This window comes from Triticum urartu, chromosome 7A (assembly GCF_056163025.1).
Source record: "Triticum urartu cultivar PI428250 chromosome 7A, HENAU_Tu73, whole genome shotgun sequence".
NCBI lineage: Eukaryota > Viridiplantae > Streptophyta > Magnoliopsida > Poales > Poaceae > Triticum > Triticum urartu.
The window spans coordinates 684,117,419-684,137,840 of record NC_141879.1 but is presented as its reverse complement, the minus strand read 5'-3'; the positions used below and the strand labels follow the sequence as shown (position 1 = coordinate 684,137,840).

The window sequence follows — 20,422 nt, the reverse complement described above, 5'->3', positions numbered from 1 at the left end:
TCGTGGATTTCCTGAACATATGAACTATGGCACAGATTGTCACCACAGTAGCTACAGTGGTATGCACTTTTACTAAAGAATCGCTTGTTCCCTCCTGATGACTTACTGAAATCAACAGAGATAATCAGAGGTAAAGATTGAGCATGATAAGAAAGGCATGAAACAGATCAAAGCAACACCGTTACTATTTCCTCCAGATCCTCAAATATTTTCTCCCCACAAATTACAGGATGATGAAGTACCACACGAGTGGATATATAGGAAAGGAATCCAAATCTGCCGAATCACTCATGTCATGATTGCATTCTGAACATCTAACTACATTCTGAGAAGACAGGGCACAGCATAGCCTAATTAGGAGGAGGTGAACCTAGATTTATGTCTGAAGAAATCGACACTCGTCAGTTGACTGAAACAGGGTGCTGAATCATGAGACTGAATAAATCAACACTGTTACTGTCTCTCCAGACCATGAAACAGTGTGTGTTCCCACACAAGTTACAAGATGACATGGTACCAACAGCTACCTACAGAGCAACAACGATCCACCAGGACGACAGGGAACAGGCCATCTAAGCGGAGGTGAACTTGGTGACGGCCTTGGTACCCTCGGGGACGTGTTAATTTAGTCAACCTCCCCGCCTCGCGGCCACAAGACTCATAAACAGACAGTTGAAAACTGAATTTCATAAACGGAACAGAGAAACGTCTCTGCAAGTTGAGTGTCATTGTATGCAAATATTTACTACAATTCGGAGCAAAATTTGCAACCAGAAACATCTCTCCAAGATAAACTCACACAAACAGGATCATAGCAAGAACTCTGTCAAGTGAAGCAACAGGGACTAGAACTGAAAATGGTACAGAGCCACGAGACAGATCAAAGAAGCACCATCACTATTTCACAAGATAATGAAACCGTTACCATCGATCGACCAAGAAGACAGGAGCAGACTATCTAAGCGGAGGTGAACTTAGTGACGGCCTTGGTTCCCTCGGAGACGGCGTGCTTGGCGAGCTCGCCGGGGAGGACGAGGCGGACAGAGGTCTGGATCTCCCTGGACGTGATGGTGGGCTTCTTGTTGTACCTCGCAAGCTTGGCCGACTCGCCGGCCAGCTTCTCGAAGATGTCGTTGATGAAGGAGTTCATGATGGACATGGCCTTGGAGGAGATGCCGATGTCCGGGTGCACCTGCTTCAGCACCTTGAAGATGTAGATCTTGTACGTCTCCACGCTCTTCTTGGCCTTCTTCTTCCCCTTCTTCTCGCCGCCCTCCTTGGACGCCGGCGGCCGCTTCTCGGCCTTGGTCTTCTTCGCCGCCGTCGTCTTCTCGGCCTTCTCCGCCACCGGCTTCTTCTCCGCCTTGGGGGCCATGGATGCCGCTGCTACTTCGCCGGGGAGAGGTGTGGGATTGTGGGGTGCGGTGGTGTTTCGCTGGAAGGTTGGAGAACTTGTGGGGAATCGGCGGCGACGGCGCGGCGAGTTTATAGGAGGGGAGAGCGGGCTCTGATTGGTGGAGGGGTACGTGCCACGGATCGGTGGCCTCCCGGTGATTTGATATGATCTCAGCCGTTCACTGCTATGCGGTATCGACGGCCCGGATGCGCCTCGGCGCGGATCGCTGACGTGGTGGACGTGGAGAAGACAGATTTTTTTTAGGGGTTCGTGGAGAAGACAGATGGGTTTCAGCCCATGCGCTCATACGGAGTGTCAATTGGGCTTTCTCCGTGGCCGGAATTTTGAGTTCAACTGCTCTTCCATCGCACCTCAAAAAAGGAAAAAAAACTGTTCTTCCATGGACATTTTTCTTTGAACAGCTCAGGGCTTCGAGGAAGAGCAAAGCGTGCACGTTCCTCGCTTCAAAAACCCCTCACACTTTGGCAAAGTAACAAACCATCGTTGCATAATTATTAGAGTATTTCCAACAGCACACAATAAAAAGCATGGCAATCCCAAAAATTGCTTCTTTTTTGGGGTGCAAAAAATGCACCAACAGTACACCAATATCTGCATGGCAATCATTTTATTTATCCAAACCAAAATTGTATAAGTGGTAAATTTGGGGCAGCACTGTTTGTCAGTCAAAAACCAAAATCGTAGCTGTGCAAACCCCAAACGCCCGATCTGAATCTTCTAACCGCCGAATCGTCTCCAACGACCGCGGCCCGCAACCGGGACACCAAGGCGCTAAGAGCATAGAGGGATGCACCCTGTATGAAACTGGACATTTTCTGCAGACATTTATGTCCCAAAATCTTACTGTAATTTTTTAGCTACCAACGTAATTCACTAGGAATGTTCAACATATCCACCAATAAAACCAGACCATAACCACATGCATAAAAAAATCATACCACGATGCAAAACATGTAATGCTTTTGTCCTTAGCATGCCATGCTACTGAAACAAATATACACAAGATCCATGTTTTTTCGGGAACAACAATATTTCTTTCGGTAACATTTGCAAATAACAACTACTCTCTCCGGTCCTAAATATATGACGTTTTGGTTGTCCAAATTAAACTACCAAAACGTCATACAATTAGGAATGGAGGGAGTAATACGCATTTTTAACATTTCAAACACATGCAAAATAGCAAGATCCTTTCCATGACAGCAAGCATAAGTTTAGAGAGCCTGCCTTCACCAGGGAGGTTGCATAAGTTTAGCCATTTAGAATAAATAATGACAATTTACTTTAAAAGGGATGCAAGAAAAATTCTAGCAAGTGTAAACCCAGAATACGCCATTGACGAAGAGGTAAGAATGGGCCTATGGGGCGATGACATGTGGGATCAGACCCCTTTAAAAGAATGGTTATCCCTCAGAAAACAGACGGCAACGAGGGCTCACCGGCGTGGAGATGGCTGGCGGTGCTCAACGATGTTCGAGACGTGTCGGATATGACGAGGACTACTGAACGGTGGGCAGCACTGTGATGGGGCTCCACGAAATGATTCGGTCTCTTCGTCTCGAAGGCAGCAACACAAGAAGTTGCCCGAGAGATCAAGACAAGGGACCAAAGCAAGGGAACGCCCTGACACTAACTTCCTGATGCAGAGAGGGGAAACGAATCGACCGGGGAAGCAGAGAACCGATGGCTACTGGCGGAGACCGACGCAGCGGCGCTGAGCTTCTCTAGCTTGCTCGGGTGGAACCATGAATCTCTTTGTGCCTTGAGGCTGCGATTAGTGTCAACGGTGAGTATCCCGCTATTTTCTTCAATCAAGAGTCCAAACGACTACAAAGTTCTTCTTGTCGGTGATCAACCAAAGACGTTGTTTTTAACCCAGGCCGGTACATCACATACTCCTGCTCAATCTTGACATATTTACTGTATGTGATTTTGTTACAAGGTCATGAACTCAACTCTCTCTCTCTCTCTCCATGTTCTTCTCTAGATTGTTAGCCCCTCCGAATGGCATCGGTCTCCCCTTATTTATGTAAGGGGGCACCATAGTGTCCTCACACATGCATGTGATACGCTGAATCTTAGAGCATCTCCAGCCGTTGGCCTCGCAGGGGGCGCCTGAAATCGCCTCCTTGGGGCGAGCCGGCGCAAAAAAAGGGCCTGGGGCGAGTTGTTCCTCAGTTGTAGGCCCCAAGACCGCCCCCAGACGCGCATATTTAAAAAAAAACGTTCGGCGAATTCGCTTAAACACGGCTAAATTTCGACCAAATTCGGCATATATTAAAATGCTCGGCGGTACATAACAAATATAACTAAAACAGAAAGTCGTTGAAAGCCGAGTAGTCGTCGTCGCCATCGTCGCCGCCGCCGTCGTCGTCGGGCTTCTCCTCCTTGACGCGGCAGTCCCTGGTGGATCCCCGACCGGCATCCTCAACGCGGACTGGTGGCGGCGGCACGTCGTCGTCGTCGCTGTCCTTGATGACGATGACTCCTCCTTCGTCGCGGCCCCGGCGGCGCTGCTCGAACCGCGCCAGGGCGGCGCGCTGGCGCTCACTCACCATCTTCAGGGTGTCCTTGCGCGTCCATTCCAGGGCCGCGTCGTCGTCGAGCTCCGCGTCGCTGTGCTCCGTCTTCACGACGGGGAGACCCGGCTCCATCTTCACTGGCGCGAGCCCCGGCTCCGTTTTTGGCTTGATGAAGCGAGGAGGAGCCGACGAGGAGGCACGCCGACCGCCCTCGTTGATGACGATGTCGGCGCTGCGCGTGCGCCGGCCGAGCGGCGTCTTCGCCGCGGACTCGGCCTTGACGCCGAGCAGCGCCGGAGAGCCGAAGGAGTGGGAGGAGGACGACGAGGAGGAGCCGAACCTCCTGGGCATCCATTGCCCGATGCGTCGGCGGTGAGACGGGGCGGCCGCCCTCGCCGGGGGAGGGTAGGCCAGCGGCGGGTTGTTGCCGCCCTCGAGGTGCGTCAGCACGCCCTCGAGTGTGCGGCCCGGGACGCCCCACCACAGGTGGCGCCGCCGACCACCAGCGCCCCGTTAGTGGACGCCAGCCTCTGTTGCTGGCGGCGCTCGAAGTACGCCGCCCACGCCGCGTTGTTGTCGGCGGCGTACTGGGGGAGGGCGCGCTGCTCGTCGGTGAGGGAGGCGCGCACGATCTCCACCTCATCGGCGAAGTAGCCCGGGCGCGCCACGGCGTCGGGCAACGGGGGAATGGGCACTCCCCCGTTGCTGAGCCTCCACCCCGTCGGCCCGGCGCGCATGTCCGGCGGCGCCGGGATGTTGGCCTGGAACATGAGCCACAACTCATGTTCGCGAAACGAGCGGTGGCCGAAGCCGTTAGCCGCCGCCTCGTCACCGGGGTAACGCTCGGCCATCAGGAGGGGATAGGGAGGGCTCGGCGGCGTACGTGCGGGAGAGGGAGAGGGAGGCTCGGCGGCGGCGCACAGGAGAGAGATAGAGAGAGAGAGAGAGCTCGGTGGCTGGGGCTGACGTGGCCAGAGGCAAGGGAGGCCACCGGCTTATATAGCCGCGCCGCGCCCGTGTGTACGCGTGCGAGGGAGGGGAGGCATCGGCATGCCACCCCGTGACACGCCGCCCGTGAGGAATCAATGGCAAGGCTAACCGGCGGCAGCCTTGCCATTGATTCCTCGCGGGAAACCGAGGCGTCGGGGGAAGATGAGGGCGGTGTCGCTGACGCGGCTGGCCCGCGGCTCTTCCGCGTCAAAACCGCTCACCCCGGCGTCCCCGGGCACCCCCAGCGCGTCGGGTTCGGCCTGGGTCCACCGGCGCTGATTTCGACCCAGGCCGGTGAAAATCAGGCTCCTGGGGGCGCGACTGTGCCGTTTTTTCGGCGCCGGCACAAAAAAAATCATCGAGGGAGACCTTCGTGACGGCGCGGCTGGAGATGCTCTTAGCGGACACAACACGTGGCACCCATGCGGGCTTCGTCAAATCGACGTGGTAATAGTGAATTGCAGATGAGTGGTTCCTTGGAGAAACGCATTGCCTCACTACTCAAACCGCGCTCAGATCCCAGATCCCATCTGCTCCCGCGCCGCTCCCTCCCCGGGGCGACACGGGCGGCGAACCCCCCAGCCTCTCCTCGCCCCACCCATCCCATTTGTTGAAAATATGCCCTAGAGGCAATAATAAAAGCATTATTATTATATTTCCTTGTTCATGATAATTGTCTTTATTCATGCCATAATTGTGTTATCCGGAAATCGTAATACATGTGTGAATAACAGACACCAACATGTCCCTAGTAAGCCTCTAGTTGACTAGCTCGTTGATCAATAGATAGTCATGATTTCCTGACTATGGACATTGGATGTCATTGATAACGAGATCACATCATTAGGAGAATGATGTGATGGACAAGACCCAAACCTAAACATAGCACAAGATCGTATAGTTCGTTTGCTAGAGTTTTCCAATGTCAAAGTATCTTTTCCTTAGACCATGAGATCGTGTAACTCCTGGATACCGTAGGAGTGCTTTGGGTATACCAAACGTCACAACGTAACTGGGTGACTATAAAGGTAGACTACGGGTATCTCCGAAAGTGTCTGTTGGGTTGACATGGATCAAGACTGGGATTTGTCACTCCGTATGACGGAGAGGTATCACTGGGCCCACTCGGTAATGCATCATCATAATGAGCTCAAAGTGACCAAGTGTCTGGTCACGGGATCATGCATTACGGTACGAGTAAAGTGACTTGCCGGTAACGAGATTGAACGAGGTATTGGGATACCGACGATCGAATCTCGGGCAAGTAACATATCGATTGACAAAGGGAATTGCATACGGGGTTGATTGAATCCTCGACATCGTGGTTCATCCGATGAGATCGTCGTGGAGCATGTGGGAGCCAACATGGGTATCCAGATCCCGCTGTTGGTTATTGACCTGAGAGTCGTCTCGGTCATGTCTGCTTGTCTCTCGAACCCGTAGGGTCTACACACTTAAGGTTAGGTGATGCTAGGGTTGTGAAGATATGTATATGCAGTAACCCGAATGTTGTTCGGGGTCCCGGATGAGATCCCGGACATCACGAGGAGTTCCGGAATGGTCCGGAGGTAAAGAATTATATATAGGAAGTGTTGTTTCGGGCATCGGGACAAGTTTCGGGGTTATCGGTATTGTACCGGGACCACCGGAGGGGTCCCGTGGGCCCACCGGGTGGGGCCACCTGTCCCGAGGGGCCACATGGGCTGTAGGGGGTGCGCCTTGGCCTACATGGGCCAAGGGCACCAGCCCTACTAGGCCCATGCGCCTAGGGTTTCCACCAAGGAGGAGTCCAAGTGGTGGAAGGCACCCCGAGGTGCCTTGGGGGGAAGGGAAACCCTCCCCTGGCCGCCGCACCTAGGAGATCAGATCTCCTAGGCTGCGCACCACCCCCCTTGGCCCTCCTATATATAGTGGGGGAGAGGAGGGATTTCACACCAGCCCCTGGCGCCTCCCTCTCTCCCCGTTACGTCTCCCCCTCGTAGTCTTGGCGAAGCCCTGCTTCTGTGACGCCCTGCATCCACCACCACGCCGTCGTGCTGCTGGATCTTCATCAACCTCTCCTCCCCCCTTGCTGGATCAAGAAGGAGGAGACGTCTCCCGTCCCATACGTGTGTTGAACGCGGAGGTGCCGTCCGTTCGGCGCTGGTCATCGGTGATTTGGATCACGTCGAGTACGACTACATCATCACCGTTCTTTTGAACGCTTCCGTGCGCAATCTACAAAGGTATGTAGATGCATTAGATGACTCGTTGCTAGATGAACTCCTAGATGATCTTGGTGAAACGAGTAGGAAAATTTTTGTTTTCTGCAACGTTCTCCAACAGTGGTATCAGAGCTAGGTCTATGCGTAGTTCTTCTTGCGCGAATAGAACACAATGAGTTGTGGGCGTAGATTTGTCAACTTTCTTGCCGTTACTAGTCTTTTCTTGCTTCAGCGGTATTGTGGGATGAAGCGGCCCGGACCAACCTTACACGTACGCTTACGTGAGACCGGTTCCACCGACTAACATGCACTAGTTGCATAAAGGTGGCTGGCGGGTGTCTGTCTCTCCCACTTTAGTTGGAGCGGATTCGATGAACAGGGTCCTTATGAAGGGTAAATAGAAGTTGACAAATCACGTTGTGGCTTTGATGTAGGTAAGAAGACGTTCTTGCTAGAACCCTAATTCAGCCACGTAAAACTTGCAACAACAATTAGAGGACGTCTAACTTGTTTTTGCAGCAAGTGGGTTGTGATATGATATGGCCAAAGTTGTGATGAATGATGAATGATCTATATGTGATGTATGAGATGTTCATGCTATTGTAATAGGAATCACGACTTGCATGTCGATGAGTATGACAACCGGCAGGAGCCATAGGAGTTGTCTTTATTCTTTTATATGACCTGCGTGTCATCGAGAATCGCCATGTAAATTACTTTACTTTATTGCTAAACGCGTTAGCCATAGTAGTAGAAGTAATAGTTGGCGAGCAACTTCATGGAGACACGATGATGGAGATCATGGTGTCAAGCCGGTGACAAGATGATCATGGAGCCCCAAGATGGAGATCAAAGGAGCTATGTGATATTGGCCATATCATGTCACGTTTATTATTTGATTGCATGAGATGTTTATCATGTTTTGCATCTTGTTTACTTAGAACGACGGTAGTAAATAAGATGATCCCTCATAATAATTTCAAGAAGTGTTCCCCCTAACTGTGCACCGTTGCGACAGTTCGCTGTTTTAAAACACCACGTGATGATCGGGTGTTTTATTCAGACGTTCACATACAACGGGTGTAAGACAGATTTACACAAGCAAACACTTAGGTTGACTTGACGAGCCTAGCATGTACAGACATGGCCTCGGAACACAGAAGACCGAAAGGTCGAGCATGAGTCGTATAGAAGATACGATCAACATGAAGATGTTCACCGACGTTGACTAGTCCGTCTCACGTGATGATCGGACACGGTCTAGTTAACTCGGATCATGTAATACTTGGATGACTAGAGGGATGTCTAATCTAAGTGGGAGTTCATTAATAATTTGATTAGATGAACTTAATTATCATGAACTTAATCTAAAATCTTTGCAATATGTCTTGTAGATCAAATGGCCAACATAGTCCTCAACTTCAACGCGTTCCTAGAGAAAACCAAGCTGAAAGACGATGGCAGCAACTATACGGACTGGGTCCGGAACCTGAGGATCATCCTCATAGCTGCCAAGAAAGATTATGTCCTACAAGCACCGCTAGGTGATCCTCCCGTCCCACAGAACCAAGACGTTATGAACGCTTGGCAGACACGTGTTGACGACTACTCCCTTGTTCAGTGTGGCATGCTTTACAGCTTAGAGCCGGGGCTCCAAAAGCGTTTTGAGAGACATGGAGCATATGAGATGTTCAAAGAGCTGAAAATGGTTTTTCAAGCTCATGCCCGGATCGAGAGATATGAAGTCTCCGATAAGTTCTTCAGCTGTAAGATGCAGGAAAATAGTTCTGTCAGTGAACACATACTCACTATGTCTGGGTTGCATAACCGCTTGTCTCAGCTGGGAGTTAATCTCCCGGATGATGCGGTCATTGACAGAATCCTCCAGTCGCTTCCACCAAGATACAAGAGCTTTGTGATGAACTTCAACATGCAGGGGATGCAAAAGACCATTCCTGAGTTGTTCGCAATGCTGAAATCAGCGGAGGTAGAAGTCAAGAAGGAGCATCAAGTGTTGATGGTCAATAAAACCACTAAGTTCAAGAAAGGCAAGGGTAAAAAGAACTTCAAGAAGGACGGCAAGGAGGTTGCCGCGCCTGGCAAGCAAGCTGCCGGGAAGAAGCCAAAGAATGGACCCAAGCCCGAGACTGAGTGCTTTTATTGCAAGGGAAGCGGTCACTGGAAACGGAACTGCCCTAAGTACTTAGCGGATAAGAAGGCCGGCAAAACAAAAGGTATATGTGATATACATGTAATTGATGTGTACCTTACTAGTGCCCGTAGTAGCTCCTGGGTATTTGATACCGGTGCAGTTGCTCATATTTGTAACTCAAAGCAGGGGCTGCGGAATAAGCGGAAACTGGCAAAGGACGAGGTGACGATGCGCGTCGGGAATGGTTCCAAGGTCAATGTGATCGCCGTCGGCACGCTGCCTCTGCATCTACCTTCGGGATTAGTTTTAAACCTTAATAATTGTTATTTAGTGCCAGCTTTGAGCATGAACATTGTATCGGGATCTCGTTTAATTCGAGATGGCTACTCTTTTAAATCTGAGAATAATGGTTGTTCCATTTTTATGAGAGATATGTTTTATGGTCATGCTCCTATGGTGAATGGTTTATTCTTTATGAATCTCGAACGTGATGCTACACATGTTCATAATGTGAGTACCAAAAGATGTAAGGTTGATAATGATAGTCCCACATACTTGTGGCACTGCCGCCTTGGTCACATAGGTGTCAAACGCATGAAGAAGCTCCATGCAGATGGACTTTTAGAGTCTCTTGATTATGAATCATTTGACACGTGCGAACCAAGACTCCGTTCTCAGGAACAATGGAGCGAGCAACCAACTTATTGGAAATCATACATACAGATGTGTGCGGTCCGATGAGTGTTGAGGCTCGCGGTGGCTATCGTTATGTTCTCACCCTCACTGATGACTTGAGTAGATATGGATATGTCTACTTAATGAAACACAAGTCTGAAACCTTTGAAAAGTTCAAGGAATTTCAGAGTGAGGTTGAGAATCAACGTGACAGGAAAATCAAGTTTCTACGATCAGATCGTGGAGGAGAATACTTGAGTCACGAATTTGGCACACACTTAAGAAAATGTGGAATAGTTTCACAACTCACGCCGCCTGGAACACCTCAGCGTAACGGTGTGTCCGAACGTCGTAATCGCACTCTATTGGATATGGTGCGGTCTATGATGTCTCTTACTGATTTACCGCTATCTTTTTGGGGCTATGCTTTAGAGACTGCCGCATTCACTTTAAATAGGGCTCCGTCAAAATCCGTTGAGACGACACCGTATGAATTATGGTTTGGGAAGAAACCTAAGCTGTCGTTTCTAAAAGTTTGGGGATGCGATGCTTATGTGAAGAAACTTCAACCTGAGAAGCTCGAACCCAAGTCGGAAAAATGCGTCTTCATAGGATACCCTAAAGAAACTATTGGGTACACCTTCTACCTAAGATCCGAAGGCAAGATCTTTGTTGCCAAGAATGGGTCCTTTCTAGAGAAAGAGTTTCTCTCGAAAGAAGTAAGTGGGAGGAAAGTGGAGCTTGATGAAGTATTACCTCTTGAACCGGCAAATGGCGCAACTCAAGAAAATGTTCCTGAGGTGCCTGCACCGACTAGAGAGGAAGTTAATGATAATGATTAAGATACTTCTGATCAAGCTCCTACTGAGATTCGAAGGTCCACGAGGACACGTTCCGCACCAGAGTGGTACGGCAACCCTGTCTTGGAAATCATGTTGTTAGACAACGGTGAACCTTCGAACTATGAAGAAGCGATGGCGGGCCCGGATTCCGACAAATGGCTAGAAGCCATGAAATCCGAGATAGGATGCATGTATGAAAACGAAGTATGGACTTGGACTGACTTGCCCGTTGAACGGCGGGCCATAGAGAATAAATGGATCTTTAAGAAGAAGACAGACGCGGATGGTAATGTGACCATCTATAAAGCTCGGCTTGTCGCTAAGGGTTATCGACAAGTTCAAGGGGTTGACTACGATGAGACTTTCTCACCGGTAGCGAAGCTAAAGTCCGTCCGAATCATGTTAGCAATTGCCGCATTCTACGATTATGAGATATGGCAAATGAACGTCAAAACGGCATTCCTTAATGGTTTCCTTAAGGAAGAATTGTATATGATGCAGCCGGAAGGTTTTGTCGATCCTAAGAATGCTGACAAGGTGTGCAAGCTCCAACGCTCGATTTATGGGCTGGTGCAAGCATCTCGGAGTTGGAACATTCGCTTTGATGAGATGATCAAAGCGTTTGGGTTCACGCAGACTTATGGAGAAGCCTGCGTTTACAAGAAAGTGAGTGGGAGCTCTGTAGCATTTCTCATATTATATGTGGATGACATACTTTTGATGGGAAATGATATAGAACTCTTGGACAGCATCAAGGCCTACTTGAATAAGAGTTTTTCAATGAAGGACCTTGGAGAAGCTGCTTATATATTAGGCATCAAAATCTATAGAGATAGATCGAGACGCCTCATAGGTCTTTCACAAAGCACATACCTTGATAAGATATTGAAGAAGTTCAATATGGATCAATCTAAGAAGGGGTTCTTGCCTGTGTTACAAGGTATGAAATTGAGCTCAGCTCAATGTCCGACCGCGGCAGAAGAAATAGAAGAGATGAGTGTCATCCCCTATGCCTCAGCCATAGGTTCTATTATGTATGCCATGCTGTGTACCAGACCTGATGTAAACTTTGCCGTAAGTTTGGTAGGAAGGTACCAAAGTAATCCCGGCAAGGAACACTGGACAGCGGTCAAGAATATCCTGAAGTACCTGAAAAGGACTAAGGAAATGTTTCTCGTTTATGGAGGTGACGAAGAGCTCGTCGTAAAGGGTTACGTCGACGCTAGCTTCGACACAGATCTGGATGACTCTAAGTCACAAACCGGATACGTGTATATTTTGAATGGTGGGGCAGTAAGCTGGTGCAGTTGCAAGCAAAGCGTCGTGGCGGGTTCTACATGTGAAGCGGAGTACATGGCAGCCTCGGAGGCAGCACATGAATCAATATGGGTGAAGGAGTTCATCACCGACCTAGGAGTCATACCCAATGCGTCGGGGCCGATCAAGCTCTTCTGTGACAACACTGGAGCTATTGCTCTTGCCAAGGAGCCCAGGTTTCACAAGAAGACAAGGCACATCAAGCGTCGCTTCAACTCCATTCGTGAAAATGTTCAAGATGGAGACATAGAGATTTGTAAAGTGCACACGGACCTGAATGTAGCAGATCCGTTGACTAAACCTCTCCCTAGAGCAAAACATGATCAACACCAGAATTCCATGGGTGTTCGATTCATCAGAATGAAACTAGATTATTGACTCTAGTGCAAGTGGGAGACTGTTGGAAATATGCCCTAGAGGCAATAATAAAAGAATTATTATTATATTTCCTTGTTCATGATAATTGTCTTTATTCATGCTATAATTGTGTTATCCGGAAATCGTAATACATGTGTGAATAACAGACACCAACATGTCCCTAGTAAGCCTCTAGTTGACTAGCTCGTTGATCAACAGATAGTCATGATTTCCTGACTATGGACATTGGATGTCATTGATAACGAGATCACATCATTAGGAGAATGATGTGATGGACAAGACCTAAACCTAAACATAGCACAAGATCGTATAGTTCGTTTGCTAGAGTTTTCCAATGTCAAAGTATCTTTTCCTTAGACCATGAGATCGTGTAACTCCCGGATACCGTAGGAGTGCTTTGGGTATACCAAACGTCACAACGTAACTGGGTGACTATAAATGTAGACTACGGGTATCTCCGAAAGTGTCTGTTGGGTTGACATGGATCAAGACTGGGATTTGTCACTCCGTATGACGGAGAGGTATCACTGGGCCCACTCGGTAATGCATCATCATAATGAGCTCAAAGTGACCAAGTGTCTGGTCACGGGATCATGCATTACGGTACGAGTAAAGTGACTTGCCGGTAACGAGATTGAACGAGGTATTGGGATACCGACGATCGAATCTCGGGCAAGTAACATATCGATTGACAAAGGGAATTGCATACGGGGTTGATTGAATCCTCGACATCGTGGTTCATCCGATGAGATTGTCGTGGAGCATGTGGGAGCCAACATGGGTATCCAGATCCCGCTGTTGGTTATTGACCTGAGAGTCGTCTCGGTCATGTCTGCTTGTCTCTCGAACCCGTAGGGTCTACACACTTAAGGTTCGGTGACGCTAGGGTTGTGAAGATATGTATATGCAGTAACCCGAATGTTGTTCGGGGTTCCGGATGAGATCCCGGACGTCACGAGGAGTTCCGGAATGGTCCGGAGGTAAAGAATTATATATAGGAAGTGCTGTTTCGGGCATCGGGACAAGTTTCGGGGTTATCGGTATTGTACCGGGACCACCGGAGGGGTCCCGTGGGCCCACCGGGTGGGGCCACCTGTCCCGGGGGGGCACATGGGCTGTAGGGGGTGCGCCTTGGCCTACATGGGCCAAGGGCACCAGCCCTACTAGGCCCATGCGCCTAGGGTTTCCACCAAGGAGGAGTCCAAGTGGTGGAAGGCACCCCGAGGTGCCTTGGGGGGGAGGGAAACCCTCCCCTGGCCGCCGCACCTAGGAGATCAGATCTCCTAGGCTGCGCACCACCCCCTTGGCCCTCCTATATATAGTGGGGGAGAGGAGGGATTTCACACCAGCCCCTGGCGCCTCCCTCTCCCCGTTACGTCTCCCCCTCGTAGTCTTGGCGAAGCCCTGCTTCTGTGACGCCCTGCATCCACCACCACGCCGTCGTGCTGTTGGATCTTCATCAACCTCTCCTCCCCCCTTGCTGGATCAAGAAGGAGGAGACGTCTCCCGTCCCGTACGTGTGTTGAACAAGGAGGTGTCGTCCGTTCGGCGCTGGTCATCGGTGATTTGGATCACGTCGAGTACGACTACATCATCACCGTTCTTTTGAACGCTTCCGTGCGCAATCTAAAAAGGTATGTAGATGCATTAGATGACTCGTTGCTAGATGAACTCCTAGATGATCTTGGTGAAACGAGTAGGAAAATTTTTGTTTTCTGCAACGTTCTCGAACACCATTCACCCCCTCGCCGTCGCCGGTGGCCTTCGGCAGGCAAAGCCTGTGCGGAGCCGGCGGCGGCGGGGCTCGTGCTCCTCGTCGGCTGCTATTTTGATGGGGAGATCTCAGGCGGCTGTGACTGTCTGGAGCTCGTCTTCACGGCGGCGTCCTCGATCGTGGCAGCGGTGGTCGCTGGCGCGCAGCGCGGTGTCGCCATGATGGGAGCTTCGTCGTGGGCGTGCGGTCGCGGTCTTGGCCGCCCATGCGGGCCCGATCTAGGTCCTCGCGGGCCGCGGCTGGCGTGGATGGTGGGGGCGAGATTCGGGCTCGGTCGGCGTGCCGTTCACCGGATCTGGTATGGCGCGGTGCTGCGGCTCAGCACGCGGCCTGGTGGTGGTACCGGCTGTAGGTATCGTGGTGGTGCCATGGTCGGTCAGGCAGCGGCGGCGGCCGCGGTGGTGGACGATCCATGCACAAGACGCTTGATGGAGGCCATTGTAACAGATCTGGGTGAAGACCTGCTCGCGGCTGCTGCCGAGGCCGGCGATGGCGGCACTATTCGGTGTCATTCCTTTGTTGAAGGCATTGCTGTTGAGAAGTTTCAGGCCACTATCTGCTACCTCCGGGGGAAACCCTATATCAGTAGATCGGATGACGGCGGCATTATTGTGTCGTTTCCCTCTTGTGGCGTTATTCTTGGAGGTGTACACGGGCTCGAGGGACCAGTGGACGGAATAATTGGTGGAGCGGTGTTTCATCCCGCACATTAATAGTGGCGTTTCTCGGCGGCGTGGCGCAGTGGAGACTTGGCGCCGATGTATGGCGAGGGACTCGCGCAGGAGGGTGACGTTATCTGGCGTCGTGGTGGCGTCGATGGCAGAGAGGCCGGGCAAGGTGGTGCAACAGTACATCACTGAAGATGCATTGGTGGCAGATGGCTGCGGCGGCCTCATACCCGGCAGGCGTCCTGATTGAGGAGTGCGCCGGACTGGTAGGTGCCCCATACCCGGCAGGCGTCCTAGTTGGGACCTCATGTCTTAGATGTTTAGGTTTGACTGCGATGTCTGTTTGGTATTAGGCCTAGACTATAAGCGCCCCTTCATCAATTGGATAGAAGTAGCGACAGTTGTTGCTTAGACGGTGGCTTTAGTCTTACTGTTGTGTGACTTTATAAGGTGTTGTAAGAATAATTAATAAAGTGGCCGTATGCATCGCCCATATGCAGAGCCCGGGGGTCCTCCTCCTTTTCTAAAAAAAACTCACTACTCATTGTGCTCCACCAGTCGGGACAGGTACTTGATGTAGATGTATCGTCCTTTGGCACGACCAAAGTCAAAAAGGTGGTTAAGAGCATGGTTAATAGTACAACTAGGTGATGGCTATATGGTGTTGTCATGTCATCTATAGGCAAGGTTATAGCCGACATATACAATAGTTAGATGTAAAGATGTGTTACTTTTTTAGTGCATGGCCTATGTTCCATTCTCACATAGTGCCTAGGAGCATGTGATGCAGCCGGCTCTTATTATGTACTTGGCTCCTTTTCTCTTTTCTTTTCTCTTTCCTCCATGTCAGGAGAAACATAATATTTTAACTCTTATAACCTGCTTACATGAGCTTATTGTATTTGCTCAGACGCCCGTGTCACACCTTCACATGCAACATGTCTTACTGTCTTGAGGAGATATAACATGACTTGTTATATCATCACCGTCAACCCCTGTAGGGTGTAGGCCGCTCTAGGTTTACCAGCGTTGTATTAAATGCGCTCATTGACCCACGAACAGAAGGGCTCCACAGGTTGTGCATTAAATGCCTTTTTGGTTGATAGACCCCTTGGAGGGCCCACCAAACCAGAGTTGAAGCCTTTGTGAGTTGAAGGTTCTCGACGCGGACCCAGAGCACTCCCCTTGGCTCCTCGAATTGTCTTAGGGATTATAGAAGTCATAGAGCCCAGGGGCTCAGGCGTGCTCGAGGGCAATGCGTGATTGCCCTACCCAAGATGGATGAGATCTTGTGCTCGAGGGAGCCCCGAGCACTATCCCTTTGGGTTATCTTTTGGGGCCTTGATCCTTGTGTCCCATTCTAGAAGGTCTGGGGTGACTGTTTCTCGTATCACAACAATCCACTTGCTCCAAAATTTAATTTCAGCACCAACATTTTTCATTTTTATTTCTAATACCACATGCAAAAAATAACCATGTGTGTTTTAGTTTCAGATAATCCGTTTCAATACAATAGACCACAAATTTCAACATCACAAACTATAAGAACAAATATTTTCTCGATAGTAATATCACAGTTTCAATACCACAGTTCATATTTCAGGACCATGAAACACAAATTCGGCGATTTCAATGCCACAAATCAGAATATTCTAAAAAAGAATGATTTCATTTCAGTTGACAAAATAATATCCATTTCGATAACACACACCAATTTCCATAAAAAGATTACATGTTTCCTAATCAAGTGGCAAGTATTCAGTAACAAATACTCCCTCCGATCCAAAATAAGAGTCGTGGGTTTAGTACAACTTTAGTACTAAACTTGCGACCATTATTTTGGATCAGAGGAAGTAACAGATTCATATCGATATCAAATATTAGTGTCGAATCCATCACAATATCAATATTCAATAACAAAATTAATTTTTGATATTCCCTCTGTTCACTTTTACAAGACGTGGTAGTCATTTCAGACAGTTCAATGCCTGTTGTCTGAAACATCTTATAAAAATGAACAGAGGGTGTAAGTAATATCAATTTTCAGTATGACAAAACACGATTTTGGTACCGCAGGTAACCATTTTAGTACCAAAAAAATATACCAATACCATATATTTTGGAAAGAATTATTTTTCTTAGTAGACAAAAGCATATCCATTCCAGTAACACATGTCAATTTCAGTTAAAAATTTCACATCAATTTCAAAACCTGGTGACGCCCATCAGTGTTGTTTTACTTCCTGAAGCCGTCTCCAAAGATCTTGCTCTTGGTCACTCCAGGTACTGCTCGTGTTAGCTGGTGGTGGTCGGTTTGGGTGAGGTAGTGGTCGGTTTGGGTCGTCATAGCTATTGCGTGTTTCCTTTTTTTTCTTGCTGGTGGTGGTCGGTTTGCGTTTTTCCAAGTTTTCCTTATAAATCGGATCATTCTCTATTTTTAGTACCATGCCCGCTGATTTCTTTTAAAAAAAAAGAGAATAACCCCCGGCCTCTAATGAAGTTCCATTACAAAGAATCCCTGACTGCAAATAGAATTGCAATGGAACAAAGAGAAATTTAACAACGAGGGCGCTCATGAACCGGCGACAGTGCTCATCGATTCTGACTGTAAAATGCAAGCAATCTTTCGGGGTCGTGGAAAGATGCATTGCTGTCTGAAGCAGCGTAGTCGCTGTGTTGCTTAGCCGCCGTCATGTACTATGCAGCGATGGTTCAGCAAAAGAACGTCTCGAGTGCTGCGCAGCAATATCGCACCAGATAAGTGCTGAAAACGGCCAAATTACAAGATGGTGTACTCTGAACATCTAACTACAGCGAACAATGGATTCACCAACAGCCAGGAGAAATCAACACATTCAGAGAAGACACAGGAGCAGGCTATCTAAGTGGAGGTGAACTTGGTGACGGCCTTGGTTCCCTCGGAGACGGCGTGCTTGGCGAGCTCGCCGGGGAGGACGAGGCGGACGGAGGTCTGGATTTCCCTGGACGTGATGGTGGGCTTCTTGTTGTAGCGGGCGAGCTTGGCCGACTCGCCGGCCAGCTTCTCGAAGATGTCGTTGATGAAGGAGTTCATGATGGACATGGCCTTGGAGGAGATGCCGATGTCCGGGTGCACCTGCTTCAGCACCTTGAAGATGTAGATCTTGTACGTCTCCACGCTCTTCTTGGCCTTCTTCTTCCCCTTCTTCTCGCCGCCCTCCTTGGACGCCGGCGGCCGCTTCTCGGCCTTGGTCTTCTTCGCCGCCGTCGTCTTCTCGGCCTTCTCCGCCACCGGCTTCTTCTCCGCCTTGGGGGCCATGGATGCCGCTGGTTGCTGCTGCTTCGCCGGGCAGATGTGCGGTGATGTTTTGGCTGGGAAGGTGGGAGGGCTGGTGAGGAATCGGCGGCGAGGGCGCGGAGGATTTATAGGAGGAGGAAGGTGGGCTCTGATTGGTGGAGCGGTGCGTGCCACGGATCGGTGGGCGTCAAGTGATTGGGTTTGATCTCAGCCGTTCGCCGCTGTGCGCGATGGACGACCCAGATGCGTCTCGGCACGGATCGATGACGTGGTGGAAAGGTGGGCGGGGAGGAGCCTGGTTTCGCCCCACGCGCGCATGTGTTTTTGTCAACTGGGCTTTCTCCATGGCGGGAATTTTGAGTTCAATTGCCGCCATCGACATTTTGCTTTGCTTTAAACAGCTCAGGACTTCGTATATTGCTAAAAAAACGCACGGCTTATTCTCTTTATTTTTTTGCGACCATAGATATACACAGACTCATGACCTCGACATCCGAAACTTGCTGGTGCGCTGCGCCAACATCGCTCATATGCTTTGTCTTCCAAGCCAGCCATCCACGCGGACGGGAAGTCGTCGTGCTTGGCTAGAAGGGACTCCCAGGAGAATAAGTCGTTGCCGAGATTGGCGCCTGATTCCGCGAAGAATGACGATCCGCCTATGCCATCATCACGAGGGACACCGCCAATGCCATCTCACAAGCCTCCAGGCAAACACCTCTTACACACCGCCTTACGAGTCTCATACCGTTGCACGAGGAAATGATGGTACATCGATGAAGGACAAAATCCCCACAACGAATAGTCACTTTCATCGCCACGTCGACCGCTTGAAGGAACAAACAACTTGCGTGATTCGGCGCTAGAACGAAGATCCAAGGAAGCGGCGTTGTACCAAGGTCCTCAGGATATGGATCCCTTCAAAGCCGGTGTTCCTCATGAGCGTTGTGACATCAACAAGCAGTTGGGCGTCCTTGGAAAGGGCGTCGAGAGAATCCTAGGAGCAAAGTCGCCTCAAAGCTCCTGAAACGAAGGTTGCCAAGCTACTGTTGAGGCCGGAGGCGTATGCTAGTTCTTGTGCCATGTCCACATAGACTTGCGGAATGACACGGGGAAGAACGTAGAAGAAGGCGCGCAACTGAAGGTTGACCCCTCCGAAGTCGCTGATGGCCTCGCCATTGTCTACACCCGGATGCAGAAGAAATGGCGAAACAACTCAAAGTGGGGAGCCATCCCGAGGTAGCACACGCAGAATGTAATGAAATTGGCGATATGAAGGATTCTGGTCGGTGTCAAGTGATGAGCTGACAACTGAAGAAAAGTAATAGTCCCGCACAAAGTTGTGCACGGGAAACCAAGCCCACGGCCAAAAAAGTCTTGGTGGAGCACACGCTCGTCGGCAGTCGGCGCCATAGCGACCTCTCCCTTCACGGGCATTTGGTATACCAAGTTCGCTAAAAATTACCCCTTCCCCTTCAGCTTACTGACCTCCGCTTCCGAGGTGACTAAAGGGAAGCACTTCCTGGTAGTCTTGATGTCCTTCTTCTTAGGCGGCGGCTCCCCGGTGGTGTCACCCCTCATCCGCTTTCGCTCGGCGTCATGGGTTGCTTGGATAGAGCTCTTCCCGCAGCCTCGGGACGCGTTGGTCTTCCGTTGCATCATCATCTTGGTCTTAGGGGAGGAGTCTCGCGGCGCAAATATACCTACGTAGCAATGATAAGGGTACAATGGAGATCGAAAAGCTCGGCGGATGATACGTCCATTTTGCATCATGTTTTTTTATCGATATTTATTGCATTATGGGCTGTTATTACACATTATGTCACAATACTTATGCCTATTCTCTCTTATTTTACAAGGTTTACATAAAGAGGGAGAATGCCGGCAGCTGGGATTCTGGGCTGAAAAATGAGAAAATATTAGAGACCTATTCTGCACAGCTCCAAAAGTCTTGAAACTTCACGGAAGATGTTTTCCAAATATATAAAAAATACTGAGAGCCCATGCCCACGAGGGCGGGGGGCGCGCCCTACCCACCTAGGCGCGCCCCCCTACCTCGTGGGCCCCCTGGTGGCCCTCCGGTGACCATCTTCTGCTATATGAAGTCTTTCGATGGGAAAAAAATAAAAATCCATCTTCTCGGACGAAACTCCGCCGCCACTAGGCGGAACCTTGGCGGAACCAATCTAGGGCTCTGGCGGAGCTGTTC

General features: G+C 49.9%; 2 protein-coding genes and 1 pseudogene across 2 annotated transcripts; all 3 read right to left on the bottom strand.

Moving 5' to 3' along the window:
- Positions 1-831: 831 nt before the first annotated feature.
- On the bottom strand, positions 832-1,471 carry LOC125529772 (histone H2B.3). Its single transcript, XM_087533697.1, has one exon. The coding sequence runs from the start codon at positions 1,373-1,375 to the stop codon at positions 959-961; it is 417 nt and encodes a 138-aa protein (XP_087389823.1). The 5' UTR covers positions 1,376-1,471; the 3' UTR covers positions 832-958.
- Positions 1,472-3,726: 2,255 nt separating this feature from the next.
- LOC147961477 (uncharacterized) lies at positions 3,727-5,260 on the bottom strand (annotated as a pseudogene).
- A 12,390-nt stretch (positions 5,261-17,650) lies between these two features.
- Positions 17,651-18,317, bottom strand: LOC125529771 (histone H2B.3-like). Its single transcript, XM_048694189.2, has one exon. It carries the CDS (start codon positions 18,235-18,237, stop codon positions 17,821-17,823), a length of 417 nt encoding a protein of 138 aa, XP_048550146.2. The 5' UTR covers positions 18,238-18,317; the 3' UTR covers positions 17,651-17,820.
- Between the last annotated feature and the right edge of the window lie 2,105 nt (positions 18,318-20,422).

Excerpts from the sequence above, each read along its gene's own strand:
- LOC125529772 (XM_087533697.1), bottom strand. The coding sequence starts at position 1,375 with ATGGCCCCCAAGGCGGAGAAGAAGCCGGTGGCGGAGAAGGCCGAGAAG.
- LOC125529771 (XM_048694189.2), bottom strand. The coding sequence starts at position 18,237 with ATGGCCCCCAAGGCGGAGAAGAAGCCGGTGGCGGAGAAGGCCGAGAAG.